This window comes from Plectropomus leopardus, chromosome 3, assembly GCF_026936395.1.
Source record: "Plectropomus leopardus strain MGB_pleo_1.0 chromosome 3, ASM2693639v1, whole genome shotgun sequence".
NCBI classification, from domain to species: Eukaryota; Metazoa; Chordata; class Actinopteri; order Perciformes; family Serranidae; genus Plectropomus; species Plectropomus leopardus.
In genome coordinates, this window is record NC_142178.1 from 3,310,384 (window position 1) to 3,337,126 (window position 26,743).

Sequence of the window (26,743 nt, forward strand, 5' to 3'; positions counted from 1 at the left end):
ATCAAACAACAATGGCATCATGTAACTCCAGTGGGTGTTTATTGGCTATATGCTGGAATTGCAGAACCAAAACACGTGTGACATGCATAGCATGTAACACAACAGCGCCTGCCCCCAGGGTGACATAAAAAATATGTATTTGTAGTGCTTTCAAACCATTAACAATGGAATAACATGAAAACAACAATCATTTGATCAGCTGCCATCTCTGTTATACAGCAGCTGATCTTGTCCTCTGCTCGGAGCGGAAGGAGCTCCTGGACCTTATTGTTCTCCTAATTTTTGAGTTAGTAGCTAACTGTTAACATTGGTGGTTCGCACTTATAACAAGTTGGCAAAACGTCACACCTGTTCTGCCTATGATCCCATCCTTCCCGTTTTTCTCTTTTATACAGACATTGTTTCTGTTGCTACCCATTGTAGCAGATTAAAGGTGAGACCACTCTGTCCAGTCCCACCTTATAGACCTTTTCATTGCTATTCTGTTGCTACGGCAGCAGCTTTAGTCCCTGTTTATTCCTGTCAGTTACTTCATTTACAAACATTCCAACAGGAAATACACTCGGACCCATTTAGAATGATTATGATGTCATGTTTAAAAAGGTCTATACACAGAACTAGGGATTGACAATATGGATAAGTGATAGTTTGTGCACATCTGAAGGTAAAAAAGGCTAAGATGTAGCTGAAATTTATTGCAAATATTAATTGGCAGCTTCAACCAACTTTAAAGGTGTACCCCCAGCCACTGCATTGGGGTGTGTAGTTGCTGCCCTCAGTAAATAAATGAAAGTAGTCTGGCTTCATATTGTCAGCGCTATTTATGGGCTTAAAATCTAAGTATTGGAATAATACGTCATGATAAAAATGCCCCATTATCAGCCGATAATTTGTTGGCCTGATATATATTGTAAATCCCTATACAGAACTGCGAGGTGGCATAATTGCACAATAAAAAAAGGCTACATTCATTCCCTACTCACACAGAGAGTGGTCCATTCATCTCTGAAGAGAAGTGATCAGAAATCTCCAGTATCACTGCCCCCCCCCCCGCTGCAAGTTCATCACAGTTAATAAAACAATTGGTTGTTGTTCTATATTGGCAGAGCAGTGAATGTGCTTTGCCAGCACCTCTTCTTACCTTACTGTAAGGCAGGATATCAATAATGCTGCAGTTTCCTGTAACACGTTGCTCATGAGGAGTTCTCATTCTGCAGTGGTTTGGTCCTGTGTGGAGAACACAGTGATGAGTGCGGCCACTCAGGAGGAACAGCATTGATCATCTTGAACGCTTGAACAGATAATGTGTCACAAATTATGTTACACTTTGTTTTCATATTTGTGGCTATAGAGGATATTGTTTATGACAGGCAGTATCAAATTGTATTTTATGGAAAAGATTTAATTGATACAATAATGTTCAACTTCAGATGGTAAAAAAATAAAGTTGTGATTGACATATCTCTTAAAATGCTCAGTGACACTCCTATAAAACCAGCTACACTTGCAGGATGTTCAACTTTTGTGGGGCATATTTCATATTCCTAATTTTGAGTTTGTTTTATTTCATTATTGGGGTGTTTGCATTGCTTATTTCTTTTTGAAAGTAGATTTCAGCAAGACCCTTTTCAACTTATGGTGTCTTTTGTGAGTTATTCTTTTGTTTCTGTTGTTATTTATTTTGTAAATGTCAGTAGTGTTTCAGAAAATTGCTGAAAACTAACCTTCAACAGATTTGGTAAGGCTCCATATCCAATGAGTTGATTGCATACTGGATTCAGATTTGGTAAAATATAATTGAATCGCATAGAAAATTGTTCTAAGACACTTGCCCTGTGTCATTATTTTGAAGCATTTTTTTTTAAATAAGCTGACAGATTTAAGGCTTATTTCAATATGTCTATGTAAGCCTTACACCAACAAAAATGTATATAATTCAGCATTTCTTGTTCTTACTGTAATGACTTTTTGATAGCTGACAGATGGCCGGTCCTGCTGCTTTCTGTTCCCTGGTGCACACATATATCCAGTCATGCATGCCTAACCCAGCACTGCAGCTTAGCTTATTGCACGGCCCACCAAATATTTAGGGCCTTACATTTATATAAGCTCTGTGTGCAGGCAGATTGTCCCCCTCCTCTCTCCATGTTGGTAGTTCCAGGCAGTTCTGCAATTATAATGCGCAGTGAGATCACTGAAGGAGATAAGTGGGTGGTATGGCATGCAGAGACCAAACACTCTGTTGTTGCATCTGTTCAATCAGGAGCTTGTTCTCTCTCCGACCCTACATCCAGTCCACACCTAAGCCCAGATGCATTTGGACCTGCTGGGTGAAGAAACTTTGCATCTTGGCCTAATTTTAGGTAGTGCTATGATTAGCCTTGATTTGCCATTATGACCCTTTTCCATCACACTGACCCGCATCTTCTCTCTCTTTAGATTCAACAATAGGTCAAAGCATTTCCCTGTTAAGGTACAACAAATATTATGTTAAGGACTCAACAAATAAAACAGTATTTGTGCTATACTATATATCCCTGTAGTCTCAGTGTAAAGCTGTTAAACAGGTTGGCCCAGCCATGGAGAACAGGGATATGGAGGCTTTTGGATACATTACACAATCTTTTCCCGGGAGTGGTTTCACCTACTTATGCTCACAGAAGCAGCTCCCTTTTCAAAAGCTCTGTCTGTACACATTCATTCAAAAGCTGTCCTGTGTCATAGTGAAACCATGCTTTTTGAAAAACTAAGTGGTAAAGTTCTACTGCCATTGTTAAGGTCTATACATAAAGATGGATTAAATGTCAGCTCCCCGAAAGTGAAGTCAAAACTGCAGTATAGGTCAGTAACCCCACCCCTCTATGCTAGTGAATGGGTCACAGGCCAAAATAAAAATTGGCACCGGATGTATGGGTAATAAATACAACACCACGGTGATCGCTACTGCGCAGATGTTGGCTCCAAATGAAGTCGCCAGAGCAAGAAGGGTTGACCGTGTAGGGGATATTTTGTATAGTCAGGTCAAGTAGAGACATTTCGTCCATCTTTATGTAAAGTGTATGGTTTGGGCCCTCAAAAATGTGGAAAAGAAAGGAAAATGAACACTGCATCTTTTGACTTCTCTGAACCACAAAAAGTAAAAAAAAACTTAAATTATACTCCTTTCTCACCAAAATTAGCGCATGGATTGCTCGCAAGTTTTTGAAACACTGGTAAACCCGCTAAATATAGGCGATCGACTGCATTCCCACTGACAGTGAACACACTACTGGAGCACAAGAGTCTGCCACTCTGTCTGCTTTTGTTGATGTGTCTGCGCAACGTCATTGACAGGCAGGAGAACAGGTAAACCGTAGACAGCAGTAGGAACAGAGGTCTTTGAGAACTTTTCAGTGGTTTCTTCTCTTTATTTATCTCTTACTTATTCAGCCTCTCTTTCAAACTCGGTACAGATCAATATGGATCAGTGTTTTAGCTGCTTAGGAGGAGATGGACTGTAATTAGTGTTGGCGTGTCATTGCATCTCACCGGTTAAAGAGCTAAAATTATTAAATTCCCGCGTGTGAATGCTGATGGTACATTCTCATTGCATTAAAAAGCCAGATGTTAGTGGCTATAAGCAGGTGTTTTTGTGCAGTAGGAATTAGGCTTTACACTCATTGCAAAGATTTAGATGTAAGGATTAGAGTCCCCAAATGTTTTTGCAGTAACTGTAGCATTAAGTCAATGAAATGTCAGGAAGGGAAATAAGATCTATTCACAGAACTTGTAAAATTTGGAAAGCTTTATCTCTTCTTTACAGTTACATCAAGAATAAGACATTTTGCTTCCTCTTGACCACCGCTTGTACCCTGATAAACCAGCAGAGCCTGCCTTAAATGTAATTCCAGTCAAGAGAAACCCTGAATTTTCCAATCTGCGTGCTCAGTAACTTTCTTCCTGCTCTCCCTCCATCCTCATCGATGACCTAGTTTGGAGTTTATAGCTTTGCTCTCTGAAATGAAAACCAGGAGCAGTTTTCCTCTCCATATGCCGTTCCTTATGCCTCATTCTCTATAACTTATCCACCTCAAACTATGTAAACAGATGCCATCAAGGCCTTTTGCGTCAGGACCATTATATCCAGAGGTGGTTTGAGTGTCTAAGTCAACATGTCTCATGAACAAACCAGACATCTTTCATTTGACCAGTGATAGCCAGGAGTGGCTCACTTATCTATAAGCCTAATTGTCCCTCAAATGTTGTCATTATCTACCAGGCAGCATCTTAACATCCTCTTTGTGAGCAACAACAAATATGACCCAGTCAGACAATGCGCCAAAAGAATGCAATTATGTGACAGGACTAGCATGTGATCTCACCCCCTGTGATGATGTTCCCAACAGGTCAAGGCCCAGGACAGCCTGAGGTGGGGGGTGAGAGCTCATAATGATTTTTGCCACCCAACACTGGTTAAATGACGTCACACCCCGGCCGGCAGCACTCACTCAAAGCCTGGCTTGTTTGTGTCTGACGTCAAGGATGGTGTGTATTTGTTATACAATATTATTGGGTCTTTTAAGAGGAAACATGGGAGAGCAGCTTCAGAGAAAGCCTGTGGCAGCACTACAGATAATGTAGCCTGTTGTTAGTCGTCTGACAGCGGGCCTCATATATCAGTGTGGCTGAATGCATGTGACACCGAAAGATAGTGAAATGTTCCGAGGGAAGTTTGAGTGTTTTAGGAAGCACTTGTTGACATTTGCTATCTTTTCTGTGCACTCAATGTGTATGCCACCGGTTTTACAACAGAAACCAGATGTGTGTCATCCTGACTCATTTGTTTGTTTGAATGCCAACAAAAGGCATAGTTTGTTCTGTATTCAAACATCGGAACCATTGAACCTCTGAAGAGAGAATGTCAGGTGTTTCTTATATAACTCTGTAGTTAGTCACTCTTTTTCCTGCGAGTTTTCCTGTGATTACACAGGAAATGCAGCCAGATCGTCTGCTGCGTCTCAGTTTTTTTGCTTTGTTTGCTGCTATGATTTGACATCATTTCTAAGCTGTCCTAATCAAGTATGTTAATCTTAAAAGTTCCCCCGACCAAAATTTTCCCGTTTTCCCAGCTACCAGAAAAGCCAGCTGATAAAAATAGCAGAGGCCTACCTCTGGGCGGCTGTTGTCTCTATTACACAACCATTTTCATAAGCTACAGAGATGTGACACTGCTACTGAGGAAGCAGGAAGTGTTCTCCAGTCACTGATGGTCCCAGGACACATACAGTTCAAGGATTTTAATCTTAACCATAGCATTTGCTGCAGGGCATTATTCCCCAACAAAAAATAGCCCAGTCTTAACTGGTAATCTGTGTTTTACAGTCTGATGTAAAGTCTCTCCAAAATAAAATGAATGCAAGAGCTTGTTTCACTCAAGTAAAAGGAATGTAGTGCAATCTACATTTAACAGTCCAACAGCAAAATAAATAAAACAATGTAAAATTCAAGTCACCTTCAGGAGGAGTAACAAAACAGTTACTCTTTGTAACAGTAACAAACCTCAAATCTAGCAGTCCAACAAAACATCTTACAGTAAAATTAGTGCAATTTGAAAAACACTCTAACTTTTCTCTAACAGAAATAATTATAACTAGTAGATTCTTTCTGCATCAGAATAGTCCATCCTTAACTGGGCCTTAAGGCATATCGCTGCCTGCTGATATGAGTGCTGTATTTTCATATTTATGAGCATATATTCCACTCATTTATGAAATTATACAAGCTCCTGCACAGCTGACAACCCCGTCCTGTAAACGTTCAAAATAAAATGCATTTCATCAGCAGCTGATGATGCACAGTCAGCTTTTGTTTTGAAAGGGAAGCAAGGAAGTTGTGGTAAAACAAACATCTTTGTACTTCCTCATCTCTGTGACAGAGAGAGACTTAAAACTGCGTATAAAGTCATATAGAGTCAACAAATGCCCTAGCCCTAAATAAAATACAATTACAAGGAAATTAAATGAAGCACTTTTATAATAAAATTTAAAAAAATATTGTTTTAGTAAATAAGTCAAAGCGGAACACGTGGTGCTTTTTGAAAGACCTTGCTCGTCTCAGTCCGGCAGTGTCAATGTTTGTGCCGTGGACTTGAAGCTACTAGTCAACAGTTGGATGTTAGCATTAGTAGAGTTTAAACTGTAACGGCGGTATTAGGGTTAAACCACTGCTAGCTGGATACAAACTAACAGCTCTCCAGTTCATAGATTGCAAAGATTTTCCACGTCGCACTGGGGCTCCGTGGTCACAAAATGTGACTAAATAGTTGTCATCAGAGCTCTGCAGATAGAAAAACACAAAGCCTCACCTGCTCACATTGCCACCACCACCACTCATTAAGTTAGACTGTTACCGTGGCGCGTTAAACACGATGATTTATTCACTGTAAGCTGGAAAAAAAACTAACAACTCTCCAGTTCAGATATTAATCGTAATTGCAAATCGCACGATGTTCATGATATAGTCATTTTGTATATTGCATGTGAAACAAACTGTGATACCTCGATTATTTTCGACATATCGCCCTCCCCTAAGTGGAACCAAGGTTTTTTCAAAGTCTTCTGCAGTCTAGCAGCAACTAGAAAATGTCTTCACAGTTCAAAAATGTCATCCAAAATGCTAATCATGATTATTTCAATCAGTACCGAGATCACAATAAAGGATTAGGGGCAATTTTTTAAAATTTACTTTTACATTTAAATGAGTAGAGCACTGCGTTCACTTTAGGGGTGGGAATCATCAGAGGCCCCACGATAAGATATTATCACAATACTTAAGTCTCGATACAATATTATTGCAATTTTAAATGTTTTGGGATGTGCTTAGTATTTTGATACCATATATCGCAATATATAACTATTTATTACCATGATTTAACTGAAAATTAGGTCCACATAGGAAAGCTTTGACAAGTTTCCAGGCTGTTCATCTCACTTCAATCATTTTATTGCATCAAATTGTATGTAGTGGACCGAAAAAGCAATTGATTTTATTATTATAGTAGGCTACCAAAATATTAATAGTTTTGTATTATAAATATTTCATATAATAAAAACAAAACTACTCTTGCAGTTGATGTAGCGATATGATATTGACACGGAAAATATTGCAATACGATGCCTGTGCATCCTGCTTATGTACTAATATTAGCATGAAAATACAGCTTAGAATAAGTCCAATGCAGTGCATCGCCTATGGATATGCATCCACCCACTGTATATTTAATTTTTTACAGTTCAGGTACCATAAGGTACTGCAACATCACTTTCATGGACGTCTGAGTTGATCCTGGACAAGGACTAGGATTCAGTGAGGTGACTTTAGGGAAGTTATGCTTCTGGTGATTCATGCATTCATCATACTGCAGTTTGTGGTGTTTCTTTGGGTGGTTAAACAAGTCAGTTGTGTTGCTTTGTGGCACAGGCAAAAGTCTCATGCACTCTTTGCATATAATTTGTGTCTCATAAATGCTAAATTCTTCCAAACAATGGTTCATAACTGCAGATTTTTGTTTTTCCTGTCTGCAGTTGCAACATTCAGGAAAGTTTGACACAGCTGCTGCTGACGGATGCAGTGTGTTCATTTGATTGTGGGAAGTAAGAATCATGACCATAGTTAATATTCGATTAATTGTTCTTCCGTAGTCTTGTCTAACAAAAATTGAGTAGCCCTGTGTGTTTGTGGCAGTTTGTTTTCGGTTGTGTAACTGAGGCTCATGTGAAGGCGTTCTAACATACCAGAACATTTTCAATCGTGTTGGTTCATGCCTTCTGCAACTGGCGGTTCCCTCTAGTTCTTTTGAACAGCTGTAAGTTGACAGAAACATTGCATCAGAGTTGTTATGTTACATCTGCTTTGCCTTTGGGGGAAGGTGTTCCTTATTTTTTCATTTAATCCTGTGCAACTGTTCTTGTGGTACCATATTGCAATTCATTGGTGGACACATAACACCCTCCTTCTCTAACCACAGTCACCTTATTTTTCAAACGGCCCTGCACAAACTTTGCCTTCTCTGATTAGTTTTAAGCCACCTAAAAAAAATATATATATATCAGTAGAAGTGGATGCTATATTTAGAATATTTTACCCGCTTTACCTTGCCGTATAACAGCCCTTACTGACGAGGATTTGAAAGCTGTTATATCAAAACACCAGACTCCATTGTGAGAAAAAGCTATTTTACTCCACTGAACGGCTTCCAGTGCCTCTGTCAGCTGCTGTGTTGGTAAAGAAGAGAGAATATTCAATTATTGTGAACACTTAAAATGACATTGATTTTGTTTTAGATGGCTAAAGAAAGTTTTGCTGCAGCTCCATCCACAGTAGGGCATCACTTAGCTTCCGTGTTGGTGTTGTGGGACTGTTCTTTATTTATCAGAGGAGGGGCGTGGCTGGAGTGTGACTTTTTTATTTAAAATAAATAAAATTCTACAATTTTAAGTTGTATGTCCCTAAGCCAAAATTAAAAATACAAGTCTCTCCTCAGTGCTTACATTTTTTCAAATGGCCTTTTTTGCCGTAGTCCTTCTCCCTTCATAAGTGATGAACCGTTCCTATCCGTAAACACGGGGGGAGGCTGCTGCGGTGACTAGGAGCATGCACAGGTCACCTAGTCTAGTTAAGTATGACGCAACACTTCTAGCTCCAATCATATGATCTGGTTGTGTTTGTCCAATTTCAGTTGGACTCATATGTTTACATGTAATTTAAAAGTCCAGTTTTAGTGTGACTAACACAATAATTTGACTTTTTCTAACATCATGTAAACATACTGAATGACATTAAACAGAACTTGTTTGGCATTTCTTCTAGAAATATTGATAGTCTAATTATCAAAGTTATATCAGATAAATTCTCTCTCTCAGTCAGCTAATCAATTAATCGACTTAATCTTCACAGCTGTTCTTCATTTGCTAAAGGTTAAACTGCAGAGATGTCACACTCAAACTTTAATTTTTTCATTTAAAGAAACTTGTAATGTACTAGTGAGCTCTTTTTCCTGTATTTGTTTGGATCCCTCCTGCAGCTATTATGCTTGTGCCATAACTTCAGGCCAGATAATGGCTGGGCTGGTCGCCAGCTCTCTTGTTTTCTTGCCCGATAGTACGTTATGCACCTAGACATGCACCATGCATTCCTTAGCAGTTTTAAAATTGATTATGTATCCCCTCGGAACTCCTGCATTTCCTGAATGTCCCTTCCTGAGCAGAGTAGCTGTTGTTTCCCATACCCATGCCCTTGTCCAAAGGAAAAAAGTTGTCTGTGTTTGCAGGAAGGGATTGATTGGCCATGTATTGTTTTTATATTTTCTCTCATGTGCCCCTGGAAAGCGCATGAAATCTCAAGCCAAATTCCAGGAACCATTAGTCATTGCTTGGCCGAGCGAGTTGTGTCCAAACATCCCATCACCACGGACACCCGAGGACATTGTTCCTGCAGTCTTTCTCTCAAATTCCCAGTTGTTTTATCTAGCTGGGAAACTTGGATAGTTTTTGTGTTGTTATATTTTTTTGTCTCAGTGTGCAAACATTGCTCAAGGAAGAGTTGAGGCAAAGGAAAAATGCATATTTACAGTGGTGGAGTTTGTTTACAATGTCTGTTTGTGTTGGTCTTCGTCATCATCTGCTCCATATCCCAAAGACTGTCCTCAGGCCATGTGAATATTTGTCATTAAACTGCTGCTTTGGCCGGTTATTGACAAGTCACATGATAATCAGGTTTTAATATTGTAAATAGAGCATCGCAGGTGTTAAATTATAGCTTTTTGATTATATATGACACACACTTGGCAATGTTATGTGATGATGGATCCATTATGTGTTATGTTAAACAAATGCATTAGTAGATTTTGGGGCTATCGGCATTGTTTCTCTCTCTCTTACAGTTGGAAAGAAAATAATGAAAATATGTTTTAATGAAATACTCTTGTTGGACCCCATGAAACCTATTTTTTTCCAGATTCTTTTTTTTGTTTTTTGTTTTTTTTCCAAATTCCTCCCTTGTTTTTCATTTTCATTTTTCTGAATTCTGTGTTTTACAATTTTGTCACAATTTGTCATCAGAAAGATTGTCTAATCATGGATGAACACAATACTAACAATTCAGTTATACAATTTTCAAAAAAATATTAACATTGTACTTTTCTAATCAAAGAAAGTGCCTCTATGCAGTTATAAAATCTTTTAAAAATCCATCTTTTTATAAAATTAAGTGCTTCACATCTGACCTTCATGTTGCACTGCTCTTAAAAGCTTAGTTTGTGGGGTATTTTTGACATCACAGAGGGCCTCTATAAGATCCACAGCTCTTACAGCCATCAACATTAATTGTCATCATCAAAATATGAAGTAATCTCCCTTACAATTTAGTGGGATTTCTAAATTAATAATAGATAATTACTTTAATTTATTTTATTTTTATTTTTTTTATTATATTGAATTTAACCTTTATTTAACCAGGAAGGTAAAATTAAATAAAATAAGAAAATATCCATTATAAATTTTATAGATAACCTCTTTTTAAGTACTCTCTGTGAATATAATCCAATTAAATCCAATTAATCCAAATCTGAAAACTAATTTTAACTTTAAGTCCAGAATGCAGAGTTTTTTTTTCTTTTCGTTTTGCTTAAGCATTATGGAAAAAAAAAATCTTATCATGGTAGGTAAAACCCTATTTTTTTATTATTGGCATCCATATTTTGGCAAATTCCACGACATGATTTATTATCAAATTCGGCACTTGTCCATGTTCTTCACTTCAGGTAAATTTTAGGGCGCTGTTTAAAGTGTTACACTCTTCCACATTGTTTGCCAACATTAAATTGTAGGTCAGTATGCACTTGAGTAATTCTCTGTATAAATGCCAGATCATCTAAATATTAACTATGTTGTGTTATTTACTCACAGCATTTAGCTGTGCATGTGAGTCATGCCTCAAGAGTAAGTCACAACATGACGTGTGACTGAAGGAGGGTTATAGATGACATGAATGTAGATTAGATCCTGTTGTTGGTGAGTTGACACATCCTGGATGAACTGTAGCCTCGAGGCTCATTTACTCACACAAGTACTTGTGTAAATATCTGCTGTGCAGTGAACACTCTTTAAAGTTTGCATTTACCTTTGAGGTCAAAGAGGCAAAGGGCTAAGAAATGAACAAGAAGTTAACTGCAATATGTGGTGCAATATTTCAATAACAAAAATCCTACTACAACTATTCAAATGTGCAATAATTCTCCAACTCTTGAATGTATGCTATATTTAACATGTGGCACATATTGTATATATTCTTACTGTTGTTCTAAGTTATGCATATCTATGTTGCTCATTGTAGCTTTGCACACATATTTATATTTATAACTTACATACTAGTTTTGTGCATTGCATTGTAGCATAAGGCACAATTATAGTTTACACACTTTCAACACTCAGCACTTTATCTGTATAATCTAAATATCCCATTGCTGTTTACATACTATTGCTAATTTTGTATTACTGTATTTCTTTACATTTATATTTTATTTTATTCTTTACATTTTTTATTTATTTTATTTTGATGGTTTACTATTGCTGTGTTGCTATGTTGTATTTATATTTTGAAATACTTGTGCTGGTAGTTATTTCTACTTGTAGAGCGTCTTTGAGTACTTAGAAAACCGCTATATGGGGCCGTCTCTTCTTCTTCTTCTTCTTCTTACTGTTTTTATTTTTATTTTTACTTATTTATTTTTTTTAATTTTAATTTTTATTTTTATTTTTATTTTTATATTACTTGTTATTATATTCCATTTCGGCTTTGGAGCAACTGTAACAAGCCACCGGTGATTAATAAAGTATTTCTGATTCTGATTAGATGTGACCAGATTGTGCTTCCGTGTCTTTTTAAAGCCACCAGTGGAGCCAGTCAGCATGCTCTTACATTCCCTTTTTGAGGATTGACCTTCCTTTTTCCTGTTTTTAATACTAAAACAGCTGAGTTATTTTCAGTGCACAGGAGCAGTAGCTGAAACTTTTTTCATCGAGCAGAGCAAGGCTTGTTCCTCTCAGTGGTTTACTGTCTCATGTAAAGCAAACCCTGTATTTTTGAAGAGTATGTAAGCCTATTGTTTGGGACTGCACATGGCAATTGTGGTTGGGTTTATTGTTGACGTATGGCTGCTTTTAATGGGCGAAAGTGTTGTTTACAGTCAGTGCTGTTGTGCTGACGGCAGTACAAAGCCTGCGCCCAGTGTTCCAGAGCATCAGCGCTGAAAAACAGAGCTCAGCATTCACTCAGTCAGGGGACAGTGGGCAGCTGAGTGGCTCTGTGGCCCTGGCAGCGGTATGCCAGGAGCTGCTGAACCCTACTGACTGCCTACTCGCACACAAAACAACGACATGCTCAACAGTCTTAACCTAACCTTTGTTTCATTGTGTGGACATGCTCCGAGCAAGGCAATTCAGTTTCAACCACTCATAAAGATAAAAAAATGATATTGACAGTAATATGCAAATAGTCTGATGGATACAAGTGGCTCCAGATCAAACATCTAACTTGCTTTTTGTTCAGTTAAATTGAATTTATAATCCATGTTATGTCACAGTTATTTCTGTTATTGTGGTTTTCACAGAATACAGCTCCTTTATCAGGGAGACTCAGCTGACTCTAACTCAGCTAACCCCCGAAAGTCTCATGTGCAGCACTCATTCCTTCAGTTGATCTTGCACAGTCTATTCCTGCTCTTGTCCTTCAGGCGCTCTTCTCACCAGGCATACTGTATATGGGCCATCGGATCACCTCATAGTTCCCTGTGATTCAGGCCGCACAAGATACCAAACTGCAGGGAGCAAAAAATGCTCAGTTCAAAGGGAACTGAGAACTGTGTCAGGAACAACGGTTCATCAGTTCACCAGAAGCTGACAAAAAATGAATTAAATGCAACATTCATAGTTATCCAGGATGACATATTGACATAACTTAATAATAATCTGTAAATAATCAACATGTAATCACAATAACCTTCAAATAATCCACATGATTAGTTAGGGTTGGGCATTTTAAGTAACTTTGATATTCTAGTGCTCACCTTTTATTAATATATAAGAGTAACAACAAAACAAAACAAAAACAAAACACACAACCCACCCAACCTAGACACACCCAAGACTAAATCAAAATATCCTACATTCAGTTAATAGCTAGAACCATCAAATGGCATTACACTGCTGTTTTCTCCAAATATTGAATAAAAGGTTGTCAGATGGCATTATATAATTTTGCCAGCTCATTGCTAATATATCTTATCCTCTCCAGCTCAAGAGTACTGATGAGATCATCAAGCCACATTTTAACATCAGGGATGCTTCTACCTTCATTTACTTATATTAGATTTGGGAAAAAGAGTTCTAAAATACTCCTAAAACAAAATCGAATATAAGAATAGGAATGCAAACAAGCGCAGTCTGAAGTGTATTTGTTGAAGAACCAGGCTTCAATTAACCTGTTAAACAATAAATTGAAAAAATCAGCATGCTTTCTGTTGTTACTGTTAACGATACGGGTTAAAGGCAGCACCAAGTCAATTCATCATCTGCCCTGCATGAGCTAACACGGCAACAGCTGCTGACACTCTGCTAACAGCCAACACTGAGCTGTTTGAAGGTCCCTCTAAAGCTCTACATTAAAATAAGATTTTACCTAGTAAAACAACAACTTAAAAGTCATGTTCACATGTAGGAGTGGCAGGCAAGTACTCTATATGTTGAATTAAAGCTGATATCCTAATCTGCACACGTGTACTCGTGCCCGTCCCTCATATTAATCTCTTCAGGCATGACATTGTGCATCTTATACATTGTTTCTGTGCACTGTGGAACAGACTGCAGCTCTGGTTTCTGGTCTTTGTACCCGATGATGAAGTGATAGATTTGCACTGCCACATTCCACATGTCCTGGTATTTCCTGTGTCTTTCTTAATGTCTGTCTATGCTTCTCTGTTCCTTTTTTTTCTTCATCGTTTATCCGTTTGCTCATTCACTCACAGATAAATGCGTTCATTCATATCCTGGAGACTTCGGTTACAGGATGGAGTTTCACAAGCTGATAAAAATGAGGAAATATCCTGTTGGTTTATGCAGAAAGGACACATGACATAACAGACTCAGACCAGCTCAGTGTTTTGACTTTAACTCGGCCATCTCCAGCAAACTTTATCATGGACATCACTATTTGCTGTTGACTTACAAGTCTAGTCTAGTGTCTAAAGACTTTCCAGTTTTGCAGCAACGCCTATCAGATGGGAGATGAGAGACTGCTGCTGATAAAGAAAACGAAACAGCCGCCACTGCTGCACATTGTGCCAGCCAAGGCCTTGTTGCATAACAGCTGGCTCTCCTCCACACACAAGTTTGCCTGTGTTTTGCATTTATGAGAATACATCATTTGGAGACACAGCGTGACCCTTGGGCTCAGCAGCACTTATTGTGTATTAAGCCCTTTTGTGTAAAGGAATTAAAAAGTTCTTTAGTTGAGTCAGAGCCATTCTTTGCTGTTGCTCGGCTTGAGTGAAAAGTTTGGGATCGTGCAAAGTTGAAGGAGCTTTTGTTCGGCCTCTCATGTGTTTACTGCTTAAAGCTATTCTCTGCCCACCTATTCAAATTCTTTAGTTCCTTTTGGCTCAATACCTACATTCTTACAGGATACGTTTTACTTTTTTTCTAATGAAGTTTATGTAAGCTGGCATTACAAGACTTTTAGAATGTATCCTGAGCCTTTCAATCCTATCTTTTTAAAATCAACATCGGCAGAGCTTCTCTGAATAAGACCTTTTCCAAATGCTGTTAAAAAAGTTAAACATTTTTTAAAACTCTCTGCATAAAATTGAAAAGGGAATAGTTTTAACACCGAAAGTGGAGCATGAGCAGCCACTTTTCAAATTAACTTTTTTTAATCACTGGCCCAGGGGACCGATAGATGGAAAAAATCCACTGGCCAAACATTTTTTTCCCACACCAATGTAACGTTGGCAAACAGCAGACCTGCTGCAATTAATCAAGTTATGTGTAGGTCAAGTTTGCATATTCAACCAACCAAAATGCATGTATATGTACGACTTTAGTATTTAATTATTTATAAATGCAGTAAAACAACTTTAAAATAATCACAGAAGTATTGTATTAATATTGTAATATTATGGCAGTTTGCAGATCACAATTTTGATTTTTTTAACAGATTTTTAAAAATAAATAATGAATGGAAATAAATGGAACATTGTTCTGATTTTAGCATCTAATTGTTTAAAACGTAGTTGTAAACAGTAAAAAAGTAATGACAGATCTATTACAACAAAGGGAAAAAAGTAGAAACTGTCCATCCATCCATCCATCCATTATCTACCGCTTATCCGGGGTCGGGTCGCGGGGGCAGCAGCCTACGCAGGGAAGCCCAGACTTTCCTCACCCCGGCCACTTCGTCCAGCTCTTCCAGGAGGATCCTGAGGCGTTCCCAGGCCAGCTGGGAGACATAGTCTTTCCAGCGTGTCCTGGGTCTTCCCCGGGGCCTCCTACCGGTGGGACGTGCCCTGAACACCTCACCAGGGAGGCATCCGCGAGGAATCCTATTTAGATATCCGAGCCAACTCAATGCGGAGGAGCAGCGGCTCTACTCCGAGCTCCTCCCGCATGACCGAGCTTCTCACCCTATCTCTAAGGGAGAGCCCAGCCACCCTACAGAGGAAGCTCATTTCGGTGGCTTGTTTCCGCGATCTTGTTCTTTTGGTCACTACCCAAAACTCGTGACCATAGGTGAGGGTAGTAACGAAGATCGACCGGTAAATCGAGAGCTTTGCCTTTCGGCTCAGTTCCCTCTTCATCACGACAGATCGGTGCGGCGTCCGCATTACTGCAGACGCCGCACCGATCTGCCTGTCGATCTCCCGCTCCATCCTTCCCTCACTTGTCAACAAGACCCTGAGGTACTTAAACTCCTCCACTTGGGGCAGGATCTCCTCCCCGATCTGGAGAGGGCACTCCATCCTTTTCCGGCTGAGAACCATGGCCTCGGACTTGGAGGTGCTGATTCTTATCCCGGCCGCTTCACACTCGAACCGATCCAGTGAGAGCTGGAGGTCACAGCCCTGAGGTCAGCAAACCGCACCCCCTCAACGCCCTGGCTTCGCCTAGAAATTCTGTCCATAAAAGTTATGAACAGAATCGGTGACAAAGGGCAGCCCAGGTGGAGTCCAACCCTCACCGGAAACGAGTTCGACTTACTCCGATAGTCTGATACCCCATACTCCCGGAGAGCCCCCCACAGGACTCCCCGAGGGACACTGTCAAATGCCTTCTCCAAGTCCACAAAGTACATGTGGGCTGGTTGGGCAAACTCCCATGAACCCTCAAGGACTGGCAAACTCCCATGAACCCTCAAGGACTGGGCCAAGGGTCCAGAGCTGGTCCACAGCTCCACAACCAGCACGAAAACACATTGCTCCTCCTGGATCTGAGCTTCGACTAATTGGCGGACCCTCCTCTCTAGTACCCCTGAATAGACCTTACCAGGGAGGCTGAGGAGTGTGATCCCTCTATAGTTGAAACACACCCTCCGGTCCCCTTTCTTAAAAAGAGGGACCACCAGCCCGGTCTGCCAGTCCAGAGGCACTGCCCCCGATGTCCACGCAATGCTGCAGAGACGTGTCAACCATGACAGCCCCACAACATCAAGGGCCTTAAGGAACTCTGGGTGGGTCTCATCCAACCCTGGGGCCCTGCCATCAAGGAGCTTTTTGACCAGAATTAGAAACTGTTGTTTTAAACAACCTCCATGGCCATTTGAGAATAGATGACTGAGTTTACAAGGTTCACTTGAATGCACCATGCTCAGCATCCAGTTCCACACGCTTTGCTGTACAAAGCAATTTAGATTTCAGAGTTTACAGGGTGCGCTTGAATACACCGTGAGTGTTAAACTTGTCATCTGAGACACAGACAGACAGCAGAGGACAGAAGTAACACGGTTGTAAATGACACCAAAACGTGCTGTAGAGTAGCAGCACAGTTTTTTTATTACGTGACTATTTTGGTACAAACATTTACCCGCCAGTGTGGCGGATAGGCACCTGAGATATACATGCCAAAAAAAAATCTACTCTAGTGGGTGTTGATTTCTGTCCCTGTAAGCAGCCATATCATGTTTGTTTCCAGTCTATTATTCTGGTTTTCAGAAGTAAAAAAAAAAAAAAAAAAAAAGCTTGCTTTGCTGGATAAAATGTATAAACCACTGTGACTCTCTGCAGAAAAGAGATTGCAAAGAGATGTCTCTTGCTTAATCTAAAGCCTATTTTACTACCTTCATTAATAGACTGAAGATGTACCAAAATGCTCCCTCTAATAAATAAGTTGTCTGAAGCACTACTGTTGATTTCTGTCTGCCTGCTTCTCAGCTGTAGTGAGACAGAGAAATAAGACACGCTAGTTATTGAAACCTCACCTCTTTTAGTCCAACGTCATTCACAAAAATGAAACTTGAAACCTAAAAGATATATATCCTCCCAGACTGAAAACCACTGCGTTAGCTGACACTTCTGTTTCCCTCTTCTTTTTTCAGGCCTATGAGCGCCGGTTCCCCACCTGTCACCTCATCCCCATGTTTGTGGCGAGCGACGTGGTGGAAGAGGAGACCAATGAGGACGGTTCCATCAACAGGGTGGAGCGACGCTGTGCCCTGGATGTCGACGCCCCGCGCCTGCTCAAAAGGGTATGTTTCATCACAGATGATCAGCTAATGTGTATCTGAAATTTGAAAAGGGTTCATATGATCATGAAAAACCTGGGAAGTCATGGAATTTGCAAATAGAAATTCCAAGCCTGGAAAAGTTTTGCAAAACTAAGGATACTCTGAAATTTTAGGAAAAGTAATGGAAATTTGTTTCACAAACCTGTAAAAATAATAAATGCTGTGTCCAAGGACCATTGGAAATATGAAAATCCATCAATAATTTCTGTCTTTACAGTTTCTGTTAGTCATAAATGGTGTGATTTTGGTGATTTCTAAAGAAAACATGTGTGGGTTTGGATGGTATGTTTTAAAGAAAAAAAATGGCTAAAATGTTTTGTTTAAAAATCACAAAAAAGCATTTTTTTCCCTCAAATATCACCCAAAATTTTTAAAAGAAAAATTTAAAAAATTCCAAAATATTTTCTTCAAAAACCTTCAAATATTAAAAACAAAAATCGCCAAAATGTTTTCTTTAAAAAATGCCAAAAAATGTAAAGAAAAAAAAACAAGCCGATTTGAAAGGCATGTTTTCTTTTAAGAAAAAAGTCTGTAAAATAACATAAATAACACTTGTTAACACTTGTCTTAGTTATATATACATATTCAGTATTAATCCTGTTCTGAATTTGGTACTTTTTAAAATGATATATATTTTAGAAAAATATTAATATAGTAATGAAAAATGATTAGTATGGATGTTGTTTTCAGAGAATGTATGGTCTCAAAGTCATGGAAAAATCATGGACATTTCTTGGTGAACTCATCACTGCTTGAGGGATTTAAATTGGTTTTCATTAGTTGGCAAGTTTGATTTATGTATAAACAGTTTAATAGTGTGTTTATTTTTTCAAGGCCTACGTTAAATACTTTATGAAGGTGTTTTGGTTACTCATGTCTGTTAATTTTCTTGTTACATGAGTTGTTGTTGTGTATGTGTGTGTGTGGTTTGCAGATTGCAGGTGTGGACTATGTCTATTTCATCCAGAAAAACACGCTGAACCGGAAGGAGAGGACACTTCACATCGAGTCCCATAATGAGACCTTCTCCAACAGGGTCATCATCCATGAGACCTGCTGCTATTCGGTCAGTGGCATACACACCACCATTTAGTGCAAACTGTCGTCCAAAAGCACCTCATAACACACTAGTGTGTGTATTCGCTTGTTCAGATTTACCCAGAGAGAGCAGTTTTTATGACATGCTCAACCCACTGAGTTATACAGAAGCACACGTGTATATCCCCACAGACAAATGAGCAAACACACACGCGCTGTGTAAAGCTGCTGTTCAGCTGCTGAAAGGCAAACTGCTGCCAGTGCACCAATGTTAATGTTTGTGTCTCCTCTAATCTCTTCCCTGCTTCTCTGCACAGAAAGCCATGTTTCGACTTGCACTAAGCATGTCGTTAGCTTTCTCAGCCTCTCTCTCTCTGTGAATTATTCAGTCCGCTCACATTCTCTCAAGTACTGATCTGAAACCAGCATGTCTTCCTTTTTCTCCCAGCTCCAGTTCTGTGTGCCTCATGCTTTACCCTGACCTCAGATCTGCCTTCTTCATGAATGAATGTACTCTGCGTTAATGAGGTCAAGCACATTGTATTAGCCCCCAACCAACTAATGTGCTAATTTTAGGTCCAAGGCAGCACCGAGGATCTTGTTGTGTGCTTTAGCACAGCGTGCTAACAGTAATTGGGATGGACAGCTCAATTAGACTGAGCTAATGGACCTGGCTAAAGCTGAAATATTTTGGTAGCCAAGGGTAATGAAGCTAATAGTATGGTGCCTTCAGAAGGCATAGCACTCTTACTTTCTTTCCAGTTTTAAGGATGTTGTCGCTTGAATCAAAAAGGATTTAAATCATTTGTTAAAAAATATTAAGTATGTCCCAATCAAGTTTTTTTTTTACCCAGATCAGAGCCATGTGATATTGGCCCAGGTTTTAGGGCTGTGCTATATGACGAAATACATTGTCAGACGATTAAAAAAAAGGTCTTTGGTTTCATATTATGCTATATCCTTTATTTTATTTATTTCGTCTAATAACGCTTCCATCTGCATGGCAGAGGGGGCGTCTACACAATGCACGGCACCAAAATAGACAAACATGGAGGACCTGGAAAGCGATACTGAACATGGAGATTCAACACAAGACACTGATATTGTTGTCGTTTTGCTAGCCAACGACCATGGAGCACTACTGAAATTAGCAAATATTATTAATATCTGAACTTGAGAGCTGTTCACCTTTAACAGTGCTGTGGTAACAGTCTAACTTAACGAGTGGTAGTGGTGGTAATGTGAGCAAGTGAGGCGTGTTTTTCTGTCTGCAGAGCTCCAATCACGACTGTTAAGTCACATTTTGCAACCAGGAGCAGCAGTGCGACGTGGAAATCTTTGCAGTCTATGAAGTGGAGAGCCGTTAGTTTGTTTCAGGCTCTCAGTGGATGAATCCTCACACTGTGGTTACCCTTTCCCTTTCTGCTGACATCCAACTGTTGACCAGAAGCTTCAAGTCCACAGCAAAAACATCAACCCTTCTGGCCTGAGATAAGCCAGGTCCTTCAAAATAAAAGCACCATGGGCTCTGCTCTAAGTTATTTAATTATCACAATACTTTACTGAACTTTACGAAGCCGTACTGTATTTAACTTTATACTTTACTGTATTTAACATTATAACAGTATTTTATTAAACTTTGTTATAACAGTACTTCATTTTATCACAGTAGCTACTTTATTTGTAACTGTAGTTCATTTGATAATTTTATATTTAAGTGTATTACAGTAGTTAAGAGGAGATTCCAAAGTATGGAAATATATTTTGTGTATCATGATATAGCCTAAAAATATTGTGATATTATTTTTATGCCATATATATATTTACCTAAAAGTCAATTAAATATGCATCACATCGAAACACATTGTGACCAAAATTCTCTCATCACCCCCAAAAAACAGAAAAGTTTGAGTAAACAAACACAATATGCGCTGCTTGTCCCCGTCCGACCTCTTCTGACATTTAATTTCATGTTGCCGTGCTGGGCACACAGTCTTTGCAAACATAATATTATGTTAGTCTTGTTTTCATATTGATTCTAACTAATGCAATACATGCTGGATTTAACTCTGTGAAGCCATTGGCACAGGTTGCTGATGTACTTTTTAATTTGCCAGAATGTCTCACAGTGATAATTCTGGTTCAGCCGGTTTGCATGAAACCAAACTGGTTTCAGCTCACTCATGGGACAGGACCAGCAAAACCAGAAATCGACCCAACTCTAGGATCTATAACAATATACCCGGATCAGCCAGATACCAGTCCTTTGGATCAGCCCGTGACATCCTCGTAGAATATACAAAGAGTATAAAAAAATTGAAATATTTCTAGATATGTCTTTCATCTCAAGCACCACCCCCATGGAGCTGCCTTGGCTATGCTAGATTTAGATGAAAAACAGATGGAAAATAATTGTGCTTTGTATCTGGTACTGACCAGCTACTGCTGATGATTCTTTTCAGTTTTGTCTAAAAGAGACTCTGTTCACAAACGTGTATGTTTGTACGGCTAATTTGACATGGAGGGACTGGCACACAAACGCCCACTCACAGTGCACAGTGTGAAAATTGCTTGCTATGTGCGTCATCATCGAGTGAAGCTGGGTGTGTGGTTACCATAGTAACCTGGTCATCTTGTTTCTTCATGGGTGTACAGTATAATATACAGTACGTGTTTGTGTGTGTTTGGTACAGGTTCATCCGGAGAATGAGGACTGGACGTGTTTTGAGCAGACGGCCAGCCTGGACATCAAGTCCTTCTTTGGCTTTGAGAGCACTGTGGAAAAGATCGCTATGAAGCAGTACGCCAGCAGTATCAAAAAGGTGTGTGTGTGTGTGTGTGTGTGTGTGTGTGTGTGTGTGTGTGTGTGTGTGTGTGTGTGTGTGTGTGTGTGTGTGTGTGTGTGTGTGTGTGTGTGTGTGTGTGTGTGTGTGTGTGTGTGTGTGTGTGTATTGTACCTAATCACTACATTCACATGTCTCCTGTGTACAGAAACCTGAGTTCCCAGTAGGTGAAGAGTTGCAGGATATCTATGTATGTTGTGTGGATTATGCAAACTGACATCAGTCTGTTGTTTGGTGTTTCTAGAGTTAGTCACTCTGTCTCATGCTGTAATTGCATAAATAAGCTTATATAATCTCTTTGAGTGGACAGGGGTCTTCTGCTTAGCACCCAGTGAGTCATCTGTTAGGATGGATGTGGGCAACGCTGAGCACATTCCCTATAACATCTCTCAGTTTCCATCGCACTTTAGATGGAAACACTGAATGAATAAAGTACATATGAAGATACAGTATCATGAATATTGTTGGTCTTTATGCCAGATTCCTCACATCAGTAGAATTTCTGGGATTTGACAGCCTCTTCTGCTGTTTTTATCCTCATTTCTTCATTTGTATTCCTCACAGGGAAAAGAAATCATAGAGTTCTACCTAAAGGAGCTCCAAGATGAAGGGATCACCCATGTGCCACGCTGGACTCCCTCCTCCCTTCCCCTGCCTCTTCCCAGACCAACCAGCCTCGCCACCAGCCCACCTGTTGACCCCAAACCCGCTGTCACGCCTGCCATTTTGATCCCGCTGCCCACTGATGCCAAGGACAGCACCTCTCAGGATGCCAAGCAGGACAGCAGCGTACTTCAGGCAGACAGCTTAACAGAGATCTTGGCAGGGACTCCTGAAGGTCTGTTCCTGCTGGTGATTAAAAAATGAGAGCCAGCTTTCTTTGCGTGTGTTCTGTGTAAAAGAGAAAAATACTAAGACAATGACTCTATAATAGGTCTTGCATTGACACAAGAATGACAGCATATTATGGGGTTTCATTACAGATGTGTACCACATGTCAAGGCAGATGTATACCAAGTGTCAAGTGTTTGACTAAATAATGTTGATCAGAGATGTTATTATTTCTTGTTTTAGATAAGTTGGATGCAGACTATATCAAGCGTTACCTCGGCGACCTGACCCCCCTGCAGGAGAGCTGCCTGATCCGACTTCGCAAATGGCTGCAGGAGACGCACAAGGGAAAGGTCATTTTTTGCATTCTTTGTAATTATGGAATCACACAGAATTGCCCTTTTTAGGTATGTTGCACTAAAACTGGGCATACACTGTACAATTTTAGAAAACTTCTGCAATGTCAAGCCAAAGCTCACGATTAATGTGCTCACATTATATGGTCCGATGTCAAGCCACAACCTGAGAGTATGTGTAAAAACTGCCCGTTGGCCTCTGCGGACGGTCCTGGCTATTGACAATTGTCAATACAGATGAGCTTAAAGTCTCTGAGGCAGCTAACATTCCTTGTTGTGCATTCTCCATCCAGCGGCATGTTGCCATGGCATTTTCAGATGCTCCGTTTGCCACTTCGCACAGGTGCAATGAGAAAAAAAGGCACTGATATTTGGGATTTGACTCGTGGCTCTGACATTTCAGACATTCATCTGACCATCTGATGGCTGTTCAGGAGTAAAAGATCAGTCCTCGCTCCCCCCGTACACTGCACGTCAAACCACGCCTGATGATGTCAAAATTTGGCCTAACTCTAAAATGAGTTGTGTGGCTCAAAAATCAGGTCAAAATTGTGCTAAAATTATAGTTTATACTAGGATCAAGAAGAGGTTTTTTTTCCCCACATCCAGATTTTAACAGGGACTTCTGATTTTAAATCATGTCTAAGTCTGAAAGCTACCACCTGCTTTTTACATGCTAACATGCTAACTGACTTAACTGTCTGCTGCAATAAAAATGGTCTATTTCAATCAGCCAGTTGACAGTGTCATTGGCAGCGTTGTTGCAGTTATGAAAGTTTTTTGTTCTTTTGTCATGTTTTATTTAATCTGTTCACAAATCGAGTACAGCTCAACGCTCTCCCCTTACAATCCAGATCCCCAAGGACGAGCACATACTGCGTTTCCTGCGTGCCAGGGACTTTAACATTGACAAGGCGCGGGAGATCCTTTGCCAGTCGCTGACCTGGAGGAAGCAGCACCAGGTTGACTACCTGCTGGAGACCTGGACCTCACCACAGGTCCTCCAGGACTACTACACTGGGGGCTGGCACCACCATGATAGAGGTAGGACCTGACAGATGGAATTAGAGTTTGCATTTTATTCAAGGAATTAACGGAAATGCTCCCACCTACAGCCATCCACAGTCATCAAAAGTGCACACCTATGGAAATTAAAGTGCGCTTGTGATTTCTGTTGGCCATTGTCAGAGTTGGCTATACTTGCAGATTAATGGAGGAAGATCTCCAGTTTGTTAAGCCCTGTTTGCACCTTGTGGTAACATGTGTCTTGGATGATCAGGTCACAAGTGGACTGGTGTAAACAACCACCAATACACATTGTCATCTGCTCACTGAAACCACTTGCTGAGGTGGTATTGTATGCGTCGGACCACAAATCTTCAGTAGTGTAAATGCTAATGCATACTGATGTGTCCGTGACAAGGACTGCGTCACCAGTGCAGGAGGTGATGGCTGTTTTGGTGACAGCACTTTCTACAGGGTTCCCACAGTCATGGAAAACCTTGAAATTCATGCTGTCATGATATTGGTAAAAAATCATTTAAAAAAAACTGCAAAAGTCATGGAATTTTGTTGTGTGTAATGAAATTGTTACAGTAATCTTCCCCAGAAAACCTTCCCTGTAATGTAACATACTGGCGAATTTATTTACTGTAGCTTTACATAACCTACCTTTAATATGCATCAACTCAGGGCTGCACAGTATATCGTTTTTAGCATCAAAATTGCGACATGTGATGTCACGTAAGGCGAATCAACTCAAATGCTGCTTGATACAAATGCAAAACTGGCACCATTTTTATTAACATGCCTATCACTGACCAAACTTTCCCCCTTTAAGACAGGTGATGTGTATTTGTGACCCAGTGTGGGCGGTGTTTGCTATGTGAAGTGTGCTTTCAGAAAAGAACCGTAACCAGGTTGACAATTGCTGCAGACACAGTGAAGTGCACTTTTTTCGGAAATGGAAATGCTATTATTTATCCTTAAAAAGTCATGGAAAAGTTTTTCCATGAGAATGTGTGGGAACCCTCTCTCTATAACTGGTCCATTTTACCATGTGTTAGACGTAGACAGTAATGAAATCTGAACACAAGCTGGAGAGGTGTTACAGATACAGGTGTGAAAGGCAATGTGTCTCATCGTAACACGTGTTGATACCAGGTGTAAACAGGCCCTTATAGACTCAAGTTACACACCACTTGCTCTAAAGTTACTCTTAGCAACCCACAGCCTTCAGCCATCCAAGTGAATTAAACATGAGGCCAACTTGTCGGCCCTTCTTGGTCACCCAGATAGTTTACACACACTCACACACACTCACATTCTTCATTTTGATGTATGCTGTGGGTTTCTTGTTGAGAACAGAGTGTGACTGTTTATAGTATAAATCAAATTAAAATGACTATTATTTTCTCATTCTCATCTTTCCACAACTATTTGTTTGGGATCCACGGAGACAAAACATGAAAGCATTACTGTGTGCGTAGTCACTTATTGTGTCCGGCAACAGGGGAACAGATCCTTCCATGTAACATGCAGCCATGTTGAATGTAAATTGTGTTATGGAACGTGTAAATATTTGGTTTACCCCTCTAGATGGTCGTCCTCTGTACATCCTGAGGCTGGGCCAGATGGACACCAAAGGGTTGGTCCGCGCCCTTGGAGAGGAGTCTCTGCTCAGACATGTATGTAATACACTTGAAGCTTGCGTGTATCAGTGTGTATCAATGCAGGTCGATAAGCTTACAGGTCAGGTTGGTGGTTTGGATTACAGATTAGAGAATTAATGTCCTCTGGCATGTCCTGACAGATGTATTAACACCAGGATGTATACAGCACAGGGAATATATAAATAGCCTGTGAATTAGTGATGTTGTGCTCACTGTCAGCTCAGGTTACAGGTGTGAGAGCACTGAGGTCATGTCTTGTCCTTTCAGGTGCTGTCCATTAATGAGGAGGGCCTGAGACGCTGTGAGGAGAACACCAAGGTGTTTGGCCGACCCATCAGGTAAACCTTCAGCACAGATCAGAGCTGAAAAAAATCAATGTGAAAGATCAATGGAAAAATTGATAATCAATTAAAGATGTAATTCATTTATCAAGGAAAATGCAAACAGTTTCTAGTTCTGGCTTCTCATATTTGTAGATTTGCATCTTTTCTTTATTAAGTATTGTTATAAAGTCAATATCTTTGATTTCTGGACTGTTAGTTGGAAAAACAAGTAATTTGGAGACACCTTGGGACCTGAAAATGAATGATGATTATGTTTTACTTTTTTGCCATGTTCAAAATGTAGAGTGACATCTTAGATTGCTATATACAGTAAAGAATACTACATTGAACTAAGAGGAAAAATTAGGTGTGGGAGAAAAAAATCAATACAGTGTAGTATTGTGATAGTATGAGTGGGAATATTGTACTGATACACGGGAACTAAGTACAGATTTTTAAAAAATTTTTATGAGTTATTAATATTGCTAATACAGGTTGAACTTTTTGTGTAATATTCAACTTATTTTGCAGTCTGTCCTGAAAATTACTCACAATTTAAAAAAAACTACTGTTAATGAAAATAATTTTTAGTTGCAGCCCTAGATCGATGCAAGTGTCTCAGTAAAATTGTTGCAAAAGCTTTAAATGTGGATTCAGATAAATAGAAATGCAGGGTTAGATTAATGGGAAAGATGAAAGACGTTTACTTTTTTGACTACCAAGCAGCATTTGAGTCAGTGGCATTCAGTGATGAGTGAGTCCGGAGGAGAATTATGTCCCCAAAAACGGAAAGTATGCAGGACGCTGTGTGAGTGCACTGATTCAGATGGCAGTGGAGAGAGTGAGAGGGAGGAAGCGGAGATGGAATCTGT

At 39.8% G+C, this 26,743-nt stretch overlaps 1 protein-coding gene across 3 annotated transcripts in view; it reads left to right on the forward strand.

Annotated features, from left to right (window-relative positions):
• The window catches only part of LOC121941947 (SEC14-like protein 1), a 50,614-nt gene that overhangs the window by 13,404 nt on the left and 10,467 nt on the right, over positions 1–26,743 (forward strand). For all 3 annotated transcript variants that reach the window (XM_088075348.1, XM_088075350.1, XM_088075349.1), the window contains 8 exons: positions 17,620–17,769; positions 18,743–18,874; positions 21,540–21,668; positions 22,254–22,527; positions 22,764–22,873; positions 23,731–23,920; positions 25,475–25,563; positions 25,816–25,886. In XM_088075348.1, the coding sequence (XP_087931474.1) occupies positions 17,620–17,769; positions 18,743–18,874; positions 21,540–21,668; positions 22,254–22,527; positions 22,764–22,873; positions 23,731–23,920; positions 25,475–25,563; positions 25,816–25,886 (1,145 nt within the window). The remainder of the gene's footprint in view (positions 1–17,619; positions 17,770–18,742; positions 18,875–21,539; positions 21,669–22,253; positions 22,528–22,763; positions 22,874–23,730; positions 23,921–25,474; positions 25,564–25,815; positions 25,887–26,743) is intronic.